This window comes from Puma concolor, chromosome C1, assembly GCF_028749965.1.
Source record: "Puma concolor isolate L17-30 chromosome C1, mPumCon1.1.hap2, whole genome shotgun sequence".
Taxonomy (NCBI): domain Eukaryota; kingdom Metazoa; phylum Chordata; class Mammalia; order Carnivora; family Felidae; genus Puma; species Puma concolor.
Genome location: NC_141674.1, coordinates 55,400,528 through 55,421,315, shown reverse-complemented (window position 1 = coordinate 55,421,315; position 20,788 = coordinate 55,400,528). Strand labels below are relative to the sequence as shown.

Genomic DNA, 20,788 nt, shown 5'->3' with positions numbered 1-20,788 from the left:
AGATCAGCGAGGGTGCAAGTAGGGAGGCAGTAAGACCTCCACAGTTAGGAAGGACCCTAAGGGGTGGAGTGAAGTCAGGGTGGAGAGCTTGACAGTTTCTGTCCATGAGAGCATCTGATGACAGGGCCTGATTATCCCATGGATGCTCGGCTCCAGTGATGTCTCCCTCTCTCTCCATCTTCAGGTTCTACTTTTCATTATGTTGACTACCTTCTCAGGCAGGCTGTCTCAGTGTGGCAGCAAAGATAGCCACCCATAGGTCTTGTCTGACCTGCTTACAGTCAGTGTTTTTAATTTCTTTTTTAATGTTTATTTATTTTTGAGAGAGAGAGAGAGCTGGGGAGGGGCAGAGAGAGAGGGAGACACAGAATCCAAAGCAAGGTCCAGGCTCTGAGCTGTCAACACAGAGCCCAAATGCGGGGCTCGAATCCATGAGCTGTGAGATTGTGACCTGAGCCGAAGTTGGATGTTCAACTGACTGAGCCACCCAGGCACCCCTACAGTCAGTGTTTTTAAAGAATCAGATACTTCTTTAACCATTGCTCCAGAAAAAAGTCCTGTGAAGAACTCATTCCATAATTAATATGCAATTAGATTACAGGTCACAGAAGGCCTTTCTTCTTAGTGATTTAAGTAAAGCCCTAGGCTCAGTTGCTTTGAGAAACAAGAAGGCAATGAATAAAGAAGCAATTTAAATGCGTTCCTCCACTTAATTCTCACAACATCCCCATAAGGTGTGGACTATTATCCTTTTTTACAGGTAAAGAAACTAAGATTTTGAGGATGGTGAATTCCTTGCTCAAACATCATTTAGGAATTGGCAAGATTAGTATTCAAATTCAGACACAGTGGATCCACATCTTGTATTTTTTTTTCTATACTCATGTTTTATCAATTAATTAATGAGAAAATGTAAATGGTGTTTTATTACAAGAAATATATTTTGATTTTTCCATTCCCTTTTTGCTTTCATTAATTATACTTATGTTTCATCTCATTCTGGCTATAATTACTCCCTCAAGGGAAGATAAACACACTAAACATTTAAAATATGTTTAGATGAGGGGCGCCTGGGTGGCTCAGTCGGTTAAGCCTCTGACTTTACCTCAGGTCATGATCTCACAGTTTGTGAGTTCAAGCCCTACATTGGGCTCTGTGCTGACAGCTCAGAGCTTGGAGTCTGCTTTGGATTCTGTTTCTGTCTCTCTGCCTCTCTCCACTCACGTGTGTGTGCTCTCTCTTTCTCTCTCAAATATAAATAAATATTTTTAAAAACTTATAAAAAAATAAAATAGATGATACAAATATTGTTGGATGGAATGAGAAAAATTAGACACAACAATGCTGGTGATTGACAGTCCCCCCCCCCCCCCACTCTTTTGGGAAGTATTGCATTGTAGATATGAGGAAATCTTTACCAGAGGTCCAAAGAGTACCTTTCAGATGCAAAATAAACCCAGAAACAAGTAGAAGTGGAAATACATTTTTGTTTGAATATGAACAAGATGGTTAGTTGAATGCTTAAGAAATAGACTGTCAAACATAAAAGACTTTAATCACAAAGGAATAATTCACATGACTTTTTGTAAGAAAATATGGGAAATACTTTATACTAAGATATTTCTTTTCTTTTTCTTTTTTTAAATATACTAAGGTGTTTCTAATATTACTTTTCTAACTTGGTTCAACACTCAGTACATCTAAAATACGTAAAATTATTTACTCTGTTTATTTGAGGATATAAGTTATGAAAACATATCCTTATGAAGAAGAAACAAAGGGCTTCATATTTTAACTCCTTTATCTTGTCAAAATCTGATTCAAAACCCTTTCAACATGCAGAACCCAAAGTGCTAGGCATTGAACAGTTAAGATCTCTTAGTTATAAGTAGAGGAAAGCCTGACCCAAACATAGTTCATTTAATGAAAAGTCTAAAAGCAGATAGCTGGATTTAGGACTCTAGTAATGACATTGGGATTTGATTCTCTCACGCTCTCAGGAGTCATATGTTGGGGACAAGATGGCAAAAGCTGCCATACCCCTACCTCTTTCAGGTTTCAGAATCTAATCTGCTTCTTCAACAGCCCAAACAACACTTTCTGAGCTGAATCCCAAAGGCTTAGATTGGCTTGACCAATCAAAGGGTCATATGCTATCTCAGAATCAGTCACTACTGTATCTCTAAAGCTAGTGTCAGCTTCAGCAGAATGTTACGGACACAAAGTGTAATGATGGCAGTGGTGAGGCTTCCCCAAAGGAAACTGGGTAAGGTTACCAGAAGGGATGGCAGGAATATTAGTTGTCTACCCCAGGCACTGTGAAAATACCAGTAGACTGACTAATTATGGAGCCTTGTAATCCACGTAGTCTTGGGGATTACCCTAGAAAACTGGCTACAGGGCCTAATGAAATGCACTGACGGTCTGTAATTTTCCTGAAGTTAACTGGCTGCAGATAGAACCACTGTGGCCCAGAGAGTCCTTCTTTTGGTCATTGGTAAGTCTCTATGGAATCTCTATATAGCAGTAATTATATAAAGTGGGCAGATAATAGTGGGCAGGTACACATTTAGAGAAAACAAGCTGGTCTATGACAAAACATGAATGGGAAAATGTATTCACTGTGGACTGCGTCTGGGAGTATGGGGGCAGGTGCAAAGATCTTTGTTTTCAAAGACCCAAAACCTCAGTGGAAAGGGATAAACACCTCTGTCAATGGGGGACCAGGAATCATTTGCTTCTGCTTTGAAGGCTTTTTTCTCCACTTATCAACAACATTGGTTGGGTTGCTGGGTAAAACTTGAATGCATATCTCTTTCACTTAACTCAAGTATATATAAAATAACTCCACAGGATAACCCAGAAACGCCCAGAAATGAACTTCTTAATTCAGTAATACACAAGACACAACAGCGCTGCCCAGTGAATTGCTTGGTATTTAGGAAACACTGATAAAGAAAATTAAGCAATGGGTGTTGGTCCCATTTTGCAGAGGAAGAAATTACAACACATCAAATCACTTAATTAAGACCCCTTATATTGTGCTAATAATGAAGATGATGCCATGTTATCAGATATTATTTTAAGTAAATAATGAGATTATAAGTTTAAAATAGGAATGAGTGTAAAATAACACACCTAGTTGATAGGTGTTTTCCATCTGAACTGTAAGGCGAGAAGCATCATCCCGCTGGCTAGGTTCATCCATATAAGACACAGTACTCATGGAGCTAAAAGCAAGGAAGAAAACAAATTTCAATAGTTAATAATAATAATAATAATAATAACAACAACAACAACAAAACACATTGTTGCTTTCAGCAAAAACGTTACCAAGGTAAAGCTTCCCTAAGAACATTTCAAGCAAGTCACAGGCAAATATCCCGGTGACACATTTAAAGTCAAAAACATTTCAGAGATGGAAACATTAACACATAGAGAAGTTACTTGGAGCAGGTCTCAATATAGCGGTTGAAGCCCAGTGCAGTCCATTGAAGCCCAAGGCATCTGACTACTCACAAAGTATTCATGGACTGGTCTGTCTGTGTGGTAATGGAGTACCTGTTTCAAAAGCCATTTCAATGGAATGTCTACCCCAATGCAGAGACTCTCTCCTCAAAGTGGCCAAAATTAACAAAAGGGACTGAGGAATACAGGAGGAAGCTTAAAATGTTGGGAAACAACTATATATATACATGGGATAATATACTTTATAAAAGTTTAGTAATACGTACCACACAAAATCCCTTTAGTAGAAAAAAGAAAAACAAGAAACTCACCCACGTGGTGAGAGAAACCACAATTCACCCAAACTATTGTAAATCATAAGCATCAACCACCCTTTTCAACATTAAGAAAGGGTTTTGGCTTGGTTACCAAGGCAATATAAGCTTATCCAGGTGCTGAACTGGAGACCCAAGCAAAGAGGAGTCCCTAATGTCCCTCCAGCACCACTTAATTTAGCTTAGTTCAGAGAAAATCCAGTTGTCACTGATGGCAGTCTCAGATTTACCCCCAATTCTCTCCACCTGTGAAAATGGAAGTTAAAACAGATGTCTCTTCAAAGGAGATACTACAATAGTGTGTGTGTGTGTGTGTGTGTGTGCGCGCGCGCGTGCGGTTATGTGTGTTTTCAGAGTGACCCGTTTTCTAAGCAGACTATGTTTTTGCCTTAATTAAATGACAGATATTTGTTTTTAATCTTTTGGGTTTTTTTTTTTTCTCTGCAAGAAGACTAAAATACTTAGTTCTCAGCTGTTTGGAATTAGTAAACTCTTTGCAAATGGTATTTAAAAAATGTTTTTAATGTTTTTATTATTTATGTTTGAGACAGAGAGAGACAGAGCATGAGCAGGGGAGGGGCAGAGAGAGAGGGAGACACAGAATCCAAAGTAGGCTCCAGGCCCTGAGCCGTGAGCATGGACTGTGAGATCATGACCTGAGCTGAAGTCGGACACTCAACCGACTGAGCCACCCAGGCGCCCCTTTTTTAAAAAAAATTTTTAAATGTTTTTGTTATTTATTTTTGAGTCAGAGTACAAATGATATTTTAAGAAAATCACAGATAATCTATTTAAAAATCCTTTAATACAATTTATGCAATAAATTAAGGTTTACTCACCCATCCCGAGAAAACAATGCAAGTAATTATGGCTGTGTTTTCATGATAGATTTCTGGATTAGCGATTTAGTTCTCATTCTTGTAACACCTGCTTTCCTCAGTTTTCTGCTGCCCTTTGAAGTAGCAACCAACCTGCTTGGCCACATTGTCTGCAGGTGTTGTGGGCAGTACCCACAGAAGCTGATTGCTTCTGCTCAGAAAACCCCATGTTGCAAAAGCCCCCTGATTCTAAGATAAAGCAGCCTGTCCCATTATTATATGTGCTAGTTTTCACTTTGCAAATCATTTTCCATCAATTATCTTGTTTTACCTTCACAACTGCCTTTAAGTTAGTCAAAGAGCTCTTATTCTACCCATTTCAGAGATAAAGGGAACAAGGCAAAGGGCTTAATGCCATAGATACAAAAAAGGCAGACTTAGGTTTCAAATATCCTATTTGAGTCCCAGTGACGAGTCTCACATATGACCATATCAGACAGAATGAAAATAGGGGGAGGGACTACTTGAAATAATTAATGACTGTATTTGAAACTTGCATAAATATACAGCAAGTGTTAATAAAAACCCAATTTCTTTTCTACTAACACCATATTAAAAACTCATAGAAAGAGAGGTAGTGTTGGTTCAAAATTTAAATTCACGTGTTAGAAGTCTCAGACAAAAAAAAGCAAATAAGGATTTTTACAAAGAGTCTTCACTATTGCTTTGTTCCTAGTTATGGAAAAATTGACAATCAGTGCAATACTATTTATCAGTATGAAATTGGAAAGTGTCGTAAGGGCAGTTTAAAAAACCCACTGGCTGAAGATAGGTGTGCAAGCAGAAGGTTTTGGAGACTGGCTTTTTAAATCTTACCAAAGGTGATTTCATTTCGTGCCTTCTTCATCTCCACAGTAATCATGTAAATGGTAAAAAGTTCAAAACATAAAAAAGTATAAAGATTAAAGTAAAATTACACAAAAAATTACTAACCCCAGTGGTTCTCTAACAACTGTTAACATTACAAAAATATCTTCTGACATGACTTTGCATATGGGAGCATATGATAGATGGTTGGCTTTTTTTTTTTTTTTTCTGCTCAAAATGTATCATGGATAACTTTCTATGCTGACAAATAGTAATATACATCAATATTTTAAATATCATGACAGTACTTAATATATGAACATGCTGCATTTTATTTACCCATTTGTTCTCCTGGCCATCTAGGCTGTTTCTACAAACATATTTGTTTTCTTTAAACCACTATTTTTTTGAAAAATTATTATTCTAAGAAGCATTAGATATACTGATACAAATTGCTAAAAAATTTTTTAATGTTTATTCATTTTTGAGAGAGAGAGAGAGAGAGAGCATAAGTGGGGGAGAGGCAGAGAGAGAGGGAGACACAGAATCTGAAGCAGGCTCCAGGCTCTGAGCTGTCAGCACAGAGCCCAACACACAGCTCGAACCCATGAACCGTGAGATCATGGCCAGAGCCAAAGTCTGATGCTTAATCAACTGAGCCACCCAGGAGCCCCTATACTGATATAAATTCTAACTGATATAGAGTTTGCTCCTTAAAAGTAGGATGTTGCAAGTACTGGAGGACCAAACTTGGAGTCAGTTTTGGGGAGGAGATAGGACTTTGGGGAGTGAGGTTTCAAATATTTTATTGTAACCTGGCATTCTTTCTCATGCAGAAGGAAAATATTTGGTTTGTTGGTTGCTTTTTGTACCTTGGAAGGTTGACCATGTATCCAGTAAAATTGTAACTTCATGGAAAATTACAGAAAAATTTTACTTGTTACTTAAAAAAAGCCTCTGTATATGGTATTTTTTGAAACTGAGATCTGCTTGTTCCTACATTAAAATGAGATGAGTTGGAAAAAGGAAGAGAGAAAAGAAAAGAATGAGCTGAACAGAAAAAAAAAAAAAAACATTTATTCCTTGAAAAAAAGACAGAAGGAAGAGATAAAATATATAAAATTCTTTCAATAGGGGTAACTAACACTAAACCAGAATGTGGGTTTAATAAGTTTTTGGAAATAAAAGAGATTCTATATTTGAGAATGGCAAATGACCAGTATCAGTTCAGAATACTGACTTGGAAAATATGTAGTACATATTTTCTATTGATAAACAGCTTTACTCAAGCCCTTTGAAATTTTTAAAGACAAAAATGTGAGGTGCTAAAAAATTTTTCATAATTTTAATTGCCAGTGCTGTATACACAGCACAAGACATTTATTGGGTATATGTCACAATATTACAATCAGATGTGTTTCTGTTGTCCACGACCAGACTTTCCCTACTTTGTAATAATAATCCTTCTAGATAGATACATGATCTCATTGCAAAGGGAAGACTATAGTTGATTTTATTTTGTGAATGTGAAAGACGCTTTTGCTGTCTATGTGTTTCATCCGTTTGTTGCCATTTATGGAGGAAAAGGACTCAATTGGCAAAATGTATCCAATAGAGTTGTCAAGTTATAGGAAGGAAGGTAGATTAAAAGTAAATGCAGGAAAACTGAAAGTCTGGCAGAAACTACTGGTGAAAACATGGAACAAATCAACTAATGTTATTCTAGGAGAAGAGTAACAATTTGTAAAGTTTCAGTAATACTTGGAATCATATATACTACTGCTGAGGACAGATGTGGCATTAACCTGGATGCAGAAATAGCTGCATGAAATTGGTCCACAAAAACAAAAGGAACCCTCCTGTATTGTACTTGATTGACATTGGAAACATCCATGCCAAGCCAACAGTCTGTGTTCTGATTATGCAGAAAAGAGGCAAAAAGAAAATTACCTAAGAAGTTGGAATATATTTACTGTTTCATGAAATTCAGTTTTCCTGAAAACATCTTACAAAGGTACTTGCTACTCACTCCTTGAATTACACAGAATAAATACAAAGCATGTATTGAAGAGACTGAAGTAATTTCAATTAAGTCTCATCAAAATCAATACTATGTAATTATTATTAAGAATTCATTTCCAGACATTTTCACTGCCATTATTACTTAGATGTTTTGAAGCTGCAGGAAGAGATAATATGTGAATGTATAACTGGTCTTGGAGCCATTAATTTAGTAGATTAAAAATGTCAGAATATCATCTCTCTCTTCTATTTGTAACCGTGAAATAGCTGGAACTACCATATTTTGAACGGTAGTGTTTAGGCATGATTTCGTTTTTGTTGTTTTTCTCCCCCTAAACCTGTTATTAAAGTTATGTGCTGCCTCCCAGTGGAGATATTTCAGAACGCACAGAGAAAAAGAAGGCTTCCGGTATACATTATTTCAGGGTATACAATTTGGACATTTGTTCTTTTGTTTGTTTTTTTTTTTCTCATTCTTTCAACAAATATTTATTGCTCACAGTGGGCAGGCTGGCAACACAAAGAAAAATCCTATTCCCTGTGCTCAAGAAACAAGATATTGAAAACAAGATGAAATATGTATAAAGGCTCACTTGGTTGGGAACTTTCTGCCTCAAAATGTCTAAAGGATGTTTTTATGAATGTTATGTTTAAGAGAAAAAGCATACCAACTCTTCCCCTATCAGTAGAAGGTGGAAGTTGTCTGGTAAGGTAATTTAATTCTGTGGTCAGTTTATAGCAAGTTTGCTGGATTTTTATGTACCTTTGAGATATTTTATTCACATTATTGGCCCCATCTTACTAGCCAAAGGAAGGTTATAATAGAAAGAAAGGTCAAGATTTTCATAATTTTGAAATTTTGAAATTTCATAATTTTCATACATTTTAATAAGTGAAAGAGGAGAGAAATGGTATGTGTTCTTGTAGGATACATTTTTTTAAGAGTAGGGATGATCCTGAAGGACAAAAAATAAACCACACAACCTGTGAAACGTCAAGCTCTGATGTGATTGAAGATAATCCGGTGTCTGACAACATAGAATAATTTTGAGTGTGTGGACAGAAAATCAGAGTGTCTGAGGCCCACTAAACTAATGCTTACTCAAGAGAAGGTGAGGTTAAAGTCAAAGACAGCTGATGAAAATTCTGTTGCAGCTCCTGGATGAATGGATAGATTCAAAGTCACATTACCCTTGGCAATCATCACTCAGGTGAGGCTGAGGGTTTGGGTGCCATGGTTACTGCTACAGTACTATGGAGATCATGAAGGAGGACTGTGGTCTATCTCAACAGATTTTCAACACAAATTAAAGTATTATTTCTTTATTTTTCTCTTAAGGTTTGTTTGATTATTTATTTAGAGAGCATGAGTGGGAGTGGCAGAGAGCGAGGCAGACAGAGGATCTGAAGCGGGCTCCACACTGACAGCGGTGAGCACCATGTGGGGCTTGAACTCATGAACCTGTGAAATCATGACCTGAGCCGAAGTCAGCTGCTCAATCGACTAAGCCAACTAGGCACCCCTTTTCCTTCCTTCCTTCCTTCCTTCCTTCCTTCCTTCCTTCCTTCCTTCCTTCCTTCTTTCTTTCTTTCTTTCTTTCTTTCTTTCTTTCTTTCTACAAATGCACAATGGAATGTTTCAGTAAGGAGGTAAACGCATGACTTGTTTTAAAAATTTGAAAATTTAAGAATTTTTATTTGCTGTAAATGTATCTTATGTCTACAAGATGGAAGTCCTTAGTCACCTAAACACATATGTGGATCTGTGAGCCTAACCTATCTGTGAGCAAAAGAACCTGCTTATTCAGTAATTAGTATACTGCAACAATTGTTCATTCAAATGTTAAAAAAAATATTTATTGAGTTGGTGTTATGTTCCAGGCACTATTCTAGGTTCTTAGGATACAAAAATGAAACACATGAACAAGATCTCTGCCCTCATGGAACTTAGTGAGAAGGGACAGAGAGTAGACAATAAAATACAAAACTAGTAAATGATGTACTATGTTAGAAAGTGATAAAAGCTACAGGGGAACGAAAAAAAATGCTTAGTTAAGGGGCCTTGAAAGTAGACGGAAGAGAGGGTGCTGTTTGCAATTTTAAATAGAACAGTCAAGATAGGCTTCCATTAGCAAAGGATTGAAGGAGGTGAGGAAAGGAGCCGGGTGGATATCTGGGGGAAGTGTGTCAGGGAGAGAGAAAAGTATATGCACAGGGTTTGAGACAGGAGGCTGCCTGGTATTTCTGAAGAAGTGCATAAAGGTCAGAGTAGCTGAAGTGGAGGGAGCAAGCAGGAGGGTGGAAAACGAGGTTACAAAGGTTTAGGCAGCTAGATCATGTAGAGCTTTGTGCACCATTGTAAAACCATGGCTTTTACTCTGATCAAGCGGGAGCCTATAGAGAGTTTTGAGCAGAGGAACAGCAAGATCCACTTTATATTTTACAATGATCACTCCAACTGCTATTTTGAGAATAGGCTGTAGGCTGGCATGTGTAAAAACAGGGAGGCCAGTCAGGAAGCTTGTATAGTAATCCAAGTGAGAGATGACTGTAACTTCTATGGACTAAACTGTGTCTCTCCAAAATTCATATGTGGAAGACTTAATAGCCCCCCGCCTCCCCATGTGCCTGTATTGGAGATACTGCCTTTAAGGAGGTTATTAAGGTTAAGTGAGGTCATAAGGGCTCTGGGTCAAAAATATTGGAGTTCTTACATAAGAGGAAGAGACACCAGGGTTCTCTCTCCACCATGTGAAGAAGCAGAGAAAAGGTATCCCTCTACAAGCCAGGAAGAGGTCAGTCACAAGAACCTGACCATGCTAGCATCCCAAGTTCAGACTTGCAGGCTCCAGAACTGTGAAAAAAAATCCTATTGTTTAAGCTGCCTGATCCATGGTATTTTGTTATGGCAGCTTGAGCCGACTAACACAGTGACTCAGACTGAGATGGTAGTGGTGGGGGGTAGTGGTCAGTAGTTGGGTTCTGGATATATCTTCAAAGTTGATTCAACAGAATTTCCTGTGAATGGGAAGGGGGACATTTAGATAAAGAATTAAGTTGTGAGGATGCCGAGTTTGAGGCGGTTACCATGTACTAACGTGAAAGGTCAATAGGCAGTTAGATATATGAGCCTGGAAGGTTTGGGAGACACGTTTAGGGCTGGAGATATAAATTTGGGCATATAGCACCATGTCTCAGTGACTATCCTGGAGGAGATTCCTGGGGGGATAACTGCAGAATAAGAGAAGAGGGCAAAGGACTGCTCTCTGAGGCATCCAACATTAAGAAACTTAGGAGAAGTGCAGGGAGCAGGAAGACTGACAAGGTGGCCCCATCAGTTAGAAAGAAAACAGGAGAGTGTGTGTTCTGAAGCCAAGTGAAGAAATCTTTCCAGGGGAAAGGAATGATCAGTGGACAGCCTCAAATATTGAGAGGTCAAGTAAGATGAGGACTGACCACTGACTGGATCAGTAACGTGAGAGTCATTATGATCTTGACAAAAGCACTACCACAAGCCCAGGGACAGCCTGTTTTGTTCACCGTGGTATCTTTAGCACCTAGCACAATGCCATGACCCAGGTACCAAGAATGTGTTTAATGAATACAAGAAATGACTGTGTGGTCATTATTATTCTCATTTTATAGGTGATATATTAAGACTCAAAGAATATTAAATAGTAGCTGGTTAAGCAGATCTGGGACTCAAACACAGGCCTCATTTGATTCCAAAGTTCTATGTGATAATAATAGTTAATACTCGTTCTGTTTTTAGATGTGCCAAGAACCATTCTAGGTGTTTCCATATATTGTTTTAAATTCTCACCACACCCCAAAGCAACAATTACCATTTTTAACCCATTTTATAGAAGAAGCAGATGAGGAAAAGAGGGTTTAATAACTTATGCAAGACCAGCACCTTAAGTGTTCAAGCTGGAACTTGACCCCAGCCAGTCTGTGTAGAACAGATCTCTGAGCCACTCCATTTTCCTCCGTGGTTATGCTGCTACTATTCCATTCACTCCTTTAGAAATACTGCACTAGTTAGCCAGGGATGCCATGACAAAGCCTCACAGACTAGGTGCTTGAACCACAGGAATTTATCATCTCAGTTCTGGAGACTGGAGGTCTGAGAACAAGGCGTTAGCTGGACTGGTTCCTTCTAAAGGCCATGGAAGGAAGGGTCTATTCCAGGCTTCTGTCCTTGGCTTGTAGATAGCCGTCTTCACATCCTCTCCCCCTACATGTATCTGTGTCCAAATTTTCTTTTCGTAGAAGGATACCAGTCATATTGGATTACAACATGTCCTAATGAACACATTTATATTTAAGTACCTCTTTTGGGGCGTCTGGGTGGCTCAGTCAGTTAAGCGTCCAACTTTGGTTCAGGTCATGATCTTGTGATTCATGAGTTTGAGCCCCGCATCGGGTTCTGTGCTGACAGCTCGGAGCCTGGAGCCTGCTTCAGATTCTGTGTCTCCCTCTCTCTCTGCCCCTCCCCTGTTTGTGCTCCATCTCTCTCTCTCTCTCAAAAATAAACATTAAAAAAATAAATTTAACTACTTCTTTAAAGACGCAGTTACCAAATAAGGTCACATTTGAAGCACTGGAGATGAGGACTTCAACATAGGTGTTCGGCAGGGATCAGGCAGTTGGTGTGGGGAGCACACAATTCAGCCCATATAACAAATACAAACACTGTCATGTTGTCTCTAAATTCTAAGGTCACAGAACTACAGATTCTTTGCCCTGTCATCTGGGAGTTGTGATAATTTGGCAAGTCACTTTACCATGCCAAGTGTCGGTCTCCTCAAAGTATGGGAGAATAAGGTATGCACATACTTATTTTTTCTCAATACTGTTAGTTTTATTTGCTGAACGGATATTTGTTTTTATTCTTATTTGCCCAGCAAATACCAACATTTGGCTATCAGTCTCCCTTCTTATATTTTGCGATTCAGATGGATGCAAATGGTATCTTGTTTTAATTTGCATTTTTCTCATGCTAAGGGAGTTCGAGCATCTCTTTATATTCTGTTTTTTGAGTGTCTCTTCATATTCTGCTTAGCCATTTGGGCTTAGCTTCTGCAGACTGCTATTTATCTCCTCTATTTTTTTATTGTCAATGTGCATGATTTAAAAAAAAACACGTATCTTCTGCTGGCCTATTAACTATGTCTATTATATTTTTTATTGAACAGATATACTAAGTTTTATTGTAGTTATGTTTATCAAGTTGTTTTTTTATAGTTTTGTTTTTTCATTTTGGAATCTTATTTAAGAAATCTTTTCCTACCCACAGAACACAAAGATATTCTCCTATACTTTCTTCTTTTCACTTTCTAGATTTCCACATTTCAGTCTTCCATGTAGAATCCACTATGTAAATGGTATAAGGGAAGAATCCACCTCATTTTCCTTCCTCTACTGAGCCAGTTTTCTCCCAACACAATCTATCAAAAAATCCATAATTTCCTCACTGCTCATACATGATGCTTCCATATATTCATGGGTCTATTTCTGAATTCTCTATGTGTTCCATTGGTCTGTTTCTCTGTTCATGCACCTATCTCTCTATTCCTGCATTTATTATCATTTTTACTTACTACAACTTTGTGGTGTATCTTAATACTGGATCACATTCCCAGGACAGTTTTGACAAAGGTGCCAGTGAAGGATTATGTACAAAGATGTTCCACATGGCATGTGAAAGCCAACCTGGACGCTCATCCATAGAGGAATGGGTACAAACATATGTGATGAATACATATTAAGAACTACTATGCTTCAGTAAGAAGCAAAGAGCTACCACAGTTACATGAGTAAATTTAAAAAATAAAATGTTGAATGACATGTATGAAATTTAGAAAACAAAATGAGGGTTATAGCGCAACACCATTTATGTAAGTCAAAATCTTTGGTAAGTGCTTGTTTTGTATTCTTTTATAAGGTGGTCAGTCAGGTGTGGCACAAAAGGAGACAGAGGAAAACACAGTTTACTATACTCACAGGTCCTAGAGACCAGAGACAGTTTACTATACTCACAGGTCCTAGAGACCAGAGACATGCCGTGCCGTGCCACCAGAGTGTCAAGATGCAGAGGACAGAAGCAGGGAAGAGACAGGGCTAGACCCTTACTGGGGTTTCAGAGGGAAAGGCAAAACTGGGCATGGAAAGCAGTTCAAGACTGGCTAGTCTGAATAATTTCGATGGGCTCTAAGCTATAGAAGGATCCCTAGTTGCCTGGTACTTGGCTCTAGGCTGATTGAGGCAGAGCAATACTGAATGCTGGATGTCAGGGGTCAGATAGAGGGGAGCTGGCTCTGGGTTGAATAGTTCGCATGTATGTCTAAGGCATGTTCCCTGCTGAGACCTTGGCTATCTTTAAGAATTGGTTAGACCTGAGAAGGGCAGTGTCTCCCCAGTCAGAAAGGTTTTTTAAAATGTCAAAACATCATGGGGTGCCTGAGTGGCTCAGTCTGTTAAGCGTCCAACTCTTGATTTCTGCTCAGGTCATGATCTCACGGTTCGTGGGTTCAAGCCACTTGTTGGGCTCTAAACTGACAGTGCAAGCCTTCTTGGAGCTCTCTCTGTCTCTTTTCTCTCTCTCTGCCCTTTCCCTGCTCTCTCTTTCTCTCTCTCAAAATAAATATTTAAATGTCAAAACATCATAATACACAGAAATTAAATACATATATATATAATACAATACTTAGATATGTATATTTTTGTAGCATATGTAGTGATGTGTGTACTATGGGTGCCTTTTTAGAGTTGAGAATGAAGTGTGGATGGGGAAGAAGGGGGACAATCAGGTAAACACCAGGGGTCTCGCCCACATTGGTGATGACAATGTGCTATGGAATGAGGAATATTTTCAACTCAACTCTGCTCCTGAGAGAAATAAGATAATAAATGAGATAACTGGAGATCATAAAAGTATCTTCTCTAGTTAACCCACAAGATTTTCATGAGAATCATATGGGTATTGTATGTGAAGCAGTTTAATAATCTATCAAGTACAATGTAATATTAGTTTTTATTGTGGTTTAATTTAGGAATATGAACACTTCTGTTTTCTCAAGCTTCTCTCTCTTTGGAGGGGGAGAGCTATATCTCATTCAGGTCTTTTGGGGGGCTTTAACTTTATTTAGATGGCAACAGCACTTACCAAAATCAGGAAACCGGTCGGGCAACATCATTTTTAACTGCACATAAGCAACTCACAGTAGTATAGGTGGAAATTGTAGAATAAATTCATCACACTTAAAATTACTTGTTCACCACCTATCCCACCAGATTGTAAACTCCACGAGAGCCAGGATTATTGCTGGCTCCAGGATTATTGGGCTCACTATGCTGGGTTCACCACCCAGCATAGTGCCTAGAATGTACTCATTTGTCAATAAATATTCATTTCCAGTGAAGTAATCAATGCAGTATTTTCCATTTTTTCAGAAAAACAAATTACCTGGTGGCCTTTCAGTTTACTTGAAAAATGACCTTCTCCAGAGTAGAACCCTACAGTTGGTTACCGTTATATGCCTAACATGTGGCACAATAATTGGCACGGAGTAGAAACCCAGTAAACCTTGAATAAATGAATAAGTGGAAGGACATAGTGTGGCCTAACCAGGGTGTTAGACGCCACCAGTGGGTTTAAGCAGAGAGCTGTGAGAGCCATACTGAAAGTCCTTGTAACATGACATCACTGTAATTTTGGTTTGAGACAAAAGAAAGACTTTTTAGTCCCCAGCTTTAGGCTGACCTACTAGTCCAACTACCGGCCTCAGAGAAAATAATCCTGGCTATCATGTCACATTATCCTGGGAAAGTAACTTAACCTCAGGCTTCTGTTTCCATTTTAAGAACACGAGAGTTGCCCATCTGTTCAAATACTGTTTGAAGACTGCCAAAGGCTGAACTTCTAACAAGAAAGATGTCATTGTCAATACCTGCTCTTAACCACGGATGGGAAACAGAAGGTTCAGGTGAATGAATAGAAGAGCTTCATTAATGTAAGTTACACATAGATAGCCAATTTTCAGAGAATGAGAATACTTGCCTGTACACAAAAGCCCATTTTGCCACTTGCTAATTCCGTAGCTTTGGAACCTCAACATTTCTAAGCACCTGTTGCTTCATTTGTAAAATGGGGATGATAATAACATTTATCTTATAAAGCAGGGTTGGCTAACAGTCCTGTAAAATGCCATTTAACAAATATTTTGGCTCCGTGGGTCTGATGGTATCTATCGCAACTACTCCACTCTATAGTGTGAAAGCAGCCAGAGACAACACCTACATGGAGAGGCGTGGCTGTGTTCCAATAAAAGTTTATTTGTGGATACTGAAATTTGCACTTTTAATAATTTTCACATGATAAAAAATATTATTAATTTTTTTTCAATCATGTATAAACCATACTTCGCTGGGGAACCATACAAAACCAAGTGGTAGGTTGGACCTGGTGCTTGGGCCATAGTTTGTCACCCACTGCTGCAGAGATTCTGTGAGACTTAAACGTTAGCTATTTATCAGCCTCATCACTATTTACTATTTAAATGAAAAAACAAACAAGATTCAAAATTACAGGTGCAGTATGATGTTAACTATATAGGTATACAAAGAAGTTGTGCCAACATGCTAGCAGTTATGATGTTGGGAGAGTAAGAGTCAGCTTAAGATGTTTCTTCTTTTAAAAATAAAACAGGGATGTTTGTGTGGCTCAGTTAGCTAAGCATCTGACTATTGATTTAGGCTCAGGTCATGGTCTCGTGGTTCATGGGATTGAGGCCTGCACTGGGCTCTGTGCTGACAGTGAGAGGCCTGCTTGGAATTCTCTCCCTCTCTCTCTCTCTCTTTGCCCCTCCCCTGCTCTCTCTCGCTCTCTCTCTCTCTCTCAAAAATAAATAAATATTAGAAGAATAAAAATAAAACATAAAAATTGCATTACAAAGAATCATAATTTAAGTAAAAAGATCCAGCCCTAAAAACAGTTAACAATCCCCCAAAGGCAAGGGAATTAAAAGCAAAAATGAACTACTGGGACCTTATGAAGATAAAAAGCTTCTGCACAGCAAAGGAAACAGCCAACAAAACTAAAAGGCAACCAACGGAATGGGAAAAGATATTTGTAAATGACGTGTCAGACAAAGGGCTAGTATCCAAAATCTATAAAGAGCTCACCAAACTCCACACCTGAAAAACAAATAACCCAGTGAAGAAATGGGCAGAAAACATGAATAGACACTTCTCTAAAGAAGACATCCGGATGGCCAACAGGCACATGAAAAGATGCTCAACGTCGCTCCTCATCAGGGAAATACAAATCAAAACCACACTCAGATATCACCTCACGCCGGTCAGAGTGGCCAAAATCAACAAATCAGGAGACTATAGATGCTGCAGAGGATGTGGAGAAACAGGAACCCTCTTGCACTGTTGGTGGGAATGCAAATTGGTGCAGCCACTCTGGAAAACAGTGTGGAGAGTCTAAAAATAGACCTACCCTATGACCCAGCAATAGCACTGCTAGGAATTTACCCAAGGGATACAGGAGTACTGATGCATAGGGGCACTTGTACCCCAATGTTTATAGCAGCACTCTCAACAATAGCCAAATTATGGGAAGAGCCTAAATGTCCATCAACCGATGAATGGATAAAGAAATTGTGGTTTATATACACAATGGAGTACTACGTGGTAATGAGAAAGAATGAAATATGGCCCTTTGTAGCAATGTGGATGGAACTGGAGAGTGTTATGCTAAGTGAAATAAGCCATACAGAGAAAGACAGATACCATATGGTTTCACTCTTATGTGGATCCTGAGAAACTTTAACAGAAACCCATGGGGGAGGGGAAGGAAAAAAAAAAGAGGTTAGAGTGGGAGAGAGCCAAAACATAAGAGACTCTTAAAGCTGAGAACAAACTGAGGGTTGATGGGGGGTGGGAGGGAGGGGAGGGTGGGTGACGGGTATTGAGGAGGGCACCTTTTGGGATGAGCACTGGGTGTTGTATGGAAACCAATTTGACAATAAATTTCATATATTGAAAAAAAAATAAATGGATTAAAAAAACAAAAAACAATAATTATAGTGAACATAAATTCAATCTTCCTTTCACAATTCAGAAGGCACTTCAGATATCCATTATGCCCAAAGATCAATGGTAAGAATTAGTTACTACTGTAAAAGACTGTAGACAGAGAAACCAAGAATGGGAGGCTGAATCTATACTGATCTTACATCACACCCAAGAAGCAGCTTTCCAAGTAGGTCTACTTCCTACTCTTCTTTGCCCTCCTTATCAGTGTGTTTACTGCTATAAAGGAAAATAAGTCCATAATCTAACAAGAGCAACAGACAAGAAAACAGCCAAATCCAGTAGCATGTAGAAGAGAAAAGCAACAGGAGCAGAAAGGAAGAACATCCAACTCAACCCAATCACTGGAAGTGGAAGTGGTTGTAGTTGAGTAGTTAGAGAGAGCTTCCTGGAAAGATGAAGGTGGAGCTAACTCCTCGAGGAGGAGGAGAAGGAAGCCAGAGTGTAAGAAGAGCATTTCAGACAAGGGCACCCCATGGGAAAGCAACATGTGACAATGGCTGGAGGCAAGACAGAGCACTGAAGGATTATAAATGTGGAAGTTGAGTATGACTGGAGAGTAGGATGCAAGCAGGATAGTGGAGAACACAGTGCTAGACAAGCAGGCAAGGGTCTGTGGATCCTATATACCTTACTCATGATTTAGGACTGTACCCTAGTCATTAAATCATTTCTTGACCTGTAAGCCTCAGTTATTTGATGGTAAAATGGTGAGAATAAGATCTACCTGGTGGGATTAATGCTGGGGAGATTAAATGAGGTAATGTACATAAAAAACGAGCATATTTCAGGGTAGGCTTTATACTATTGAAATCAGTTTAATCAAAAATTGTTTTTAAATAACTTTCAAATGAAAAGTATGTGCTTTCCCATAAAACTGCAAATTCAAAACAATGTCTTCATTTGATAGCCACTGAGCTTTCGAATTTTTCTAGTACATGAAGACTCATTTTGTAAAGGAAAATCACTTGCAGTCTGGTCTCAGTGAGTACATAGGAGTTAGAGCACAGGATGCAGCCTCCCAAATGGCCTCTGCATTTGCAAAGGTATTTGGAAGCTGGTCATTTGACTTTTAAGGAAAAAGTATTAAAGTAGAGGATCCTTCCTGAATGTTTTGAGAGTTCAAATTTCTAACTTTGAAATACATCAATAAAATTATCAATTAAATGATAGCTAGTGAAAAATCTACCCTAATGTGTTGGTAATATGATTTCTGTATTTTTGTTACTTTTGATTTGTATTTATATTTCATCAATTAAAAAAGAATGCTCTCTCTCTAGGGGCACCTGGGTGGCTTGGTCAGTTAAGCAACAGGCTCTTGATTTTGACTCAGGTCATGATCTCAGTGTTTGTGAGCTCCAGTCCTTTGTGGGGCTCTGTGCTGACAGCTCGGAGTCTGGAGCCTGCTTGGAATTCTCTCACCTTCTCTCTCTCCCCCTCCCCCACTCATGTGCAGGGTTCCCCCCCCCCCAAATAAATAAATAAATAAACTTAGAAAAGAGTGCTCCCTAATTATTTAAATTTGGCCATGTTCTGATTCTATATGACTTTCTAATTTTCCTTGAAAGGGAAGATGTAAATGAAAAAATGCAAATAGGAATGACAGTTTAGTCTTCAGATAAGAGCAGGTTTTTTTTTTTAATTGCAGAAACATGATTTATGTTAGACTATTATAAATATTTTCTTTTTTTTAAAGGCTTATTTATTTTTGAGAGTGAGAGAGTGGGGTTGGAGCAGAGAGAGAGAGGGAGACACAGAATCCGAAGCAGGCTCCAGACTCCGAGCTGTCAGCACAGAGCCCGACGCAGGGCTTGAACTCACAAGCCGTGAGATCATGACCTGAGCCAAAGTTGAATGTTCAACTGACTGAGCCACCCAGGTGCCCTATATTATAAATATTTTCTTGAAAAAAGTTGAATTTAAGCTAACAGTTATTTTAAAATAATTTTATAAAGAACTCTTACACTAACCATAAGAGATTCTTAAAGATAGAGAACAAACTGAGGGCTATGAAGGGAAGTGGGTGGGGGATGGGCTAGATGGGTGATGGCTAGATGGCATTAAGGAGGGCACTTGTTTATGATGAGCCCTGGGTGTTGTATGTAAGTGATGAATCACTGAATTCTATTTCTCAAACCAATATTGCACTCTATAGTAACTAACTAGAACGTAAATACAAATTTGAAAAGAACAAAAACCACTTACACTTAAATTGGGACTAGCAGCCAAAAGGGCTTAGGGTCAGAAGCAAACGTTGTTGAAGTTAATTTTTCCCCCAGCTTTACTTCTGACATTAGGTGAGATTGCTACTCCATTACATCTCCTATCTGTGAAAAAGGCTGTATTTGTAATCCACAAACATCAGGGTTGGAAAGCGGACTTTTAAATAAGTACATTAATACACTCTGAAAGTGGAAAGATTTGATTTCAGAATTATAATGCAAATCTATTCCAGGTTTTCTGGTTTCTGCTCCACAGAACACACCAGCTCTTGCTGCCCAAACCGTGGGGATTTCTATACCACATCCTCCAATCCCACAGAAATCGTTAAGAAAGAAAGTCTATTATATAAATTCATTGACCTCTGCGTCAGATAACTTGCTTTGTTTTCTTCCCAATGGCAGTCAAAAAGAAATGCCATGCAAGTATTAAAAATTAATTAATCTTTTTAAGAGAGCAAATGCAATATGCATCAAGAGCCAAAAAAATGTACTTATTACCCTTTGACCCACTAACCATACTTCTGGAAAGAAAACAAGCAGAAACTTATTATATAGTGAAAAAGAAAAAAAAGTGGAAACAGACTTAAAATGCCCAAGAATTGGGGTATGGCTAACTAGCCCAGAATTATAAACAGACAAAGTATTATGCAGCCATTTAAAGGGAAACTATTGAAAATACATCAAGAAATTTGTATAAAACAATGATAAATGCATCATATATATGTATATATACCCTATATAGAGAGAGATTGTAAAATGCAAAATCTATTCATTGATATGATATTGAGGAGAAGAATTTAAGAGACATGTAAGATGCAGCTTATCCACATCGCATATGGCATTTCTTTTGAGTAGATGATTTTTTTGGGGTGCTCCTTGAAATAGTAAAAAGATGCTGCCGGAATCAACATATCACTTAGATTTTCTCACTCTCGTTTTCTTTCTTTTGTAAAATATAGCCCCAAAAGGTGAC

General features: G+C 38.5%; 1 protein-coding gene across 2 annotated transcripts in view; it reads right to left on the bottom strand.

Annotated features, from left to right (window-relative positions):
- DYNLT5 (dynein light chain Tctex-type family member 5) overlaps window positions 1-20,788 on the bottom strand; it is a 31,880-nt gene that overhangs the window by 7,529 nt on the left and 3,563 nt on the right. For both annotated transcript variants that reach the window (XM_025912482.2, XM_086717226.1), the window contains exon 3: window positions 3,139-3,230. In XM_025912482.2, the coding sequence (XP_025768267.2) occupies window positions 3,139-3,230 (92 nt within the window). The remainder of the gene's footprint in view (window positions 1-3,138; window positions 3,231-20,788) is intronic.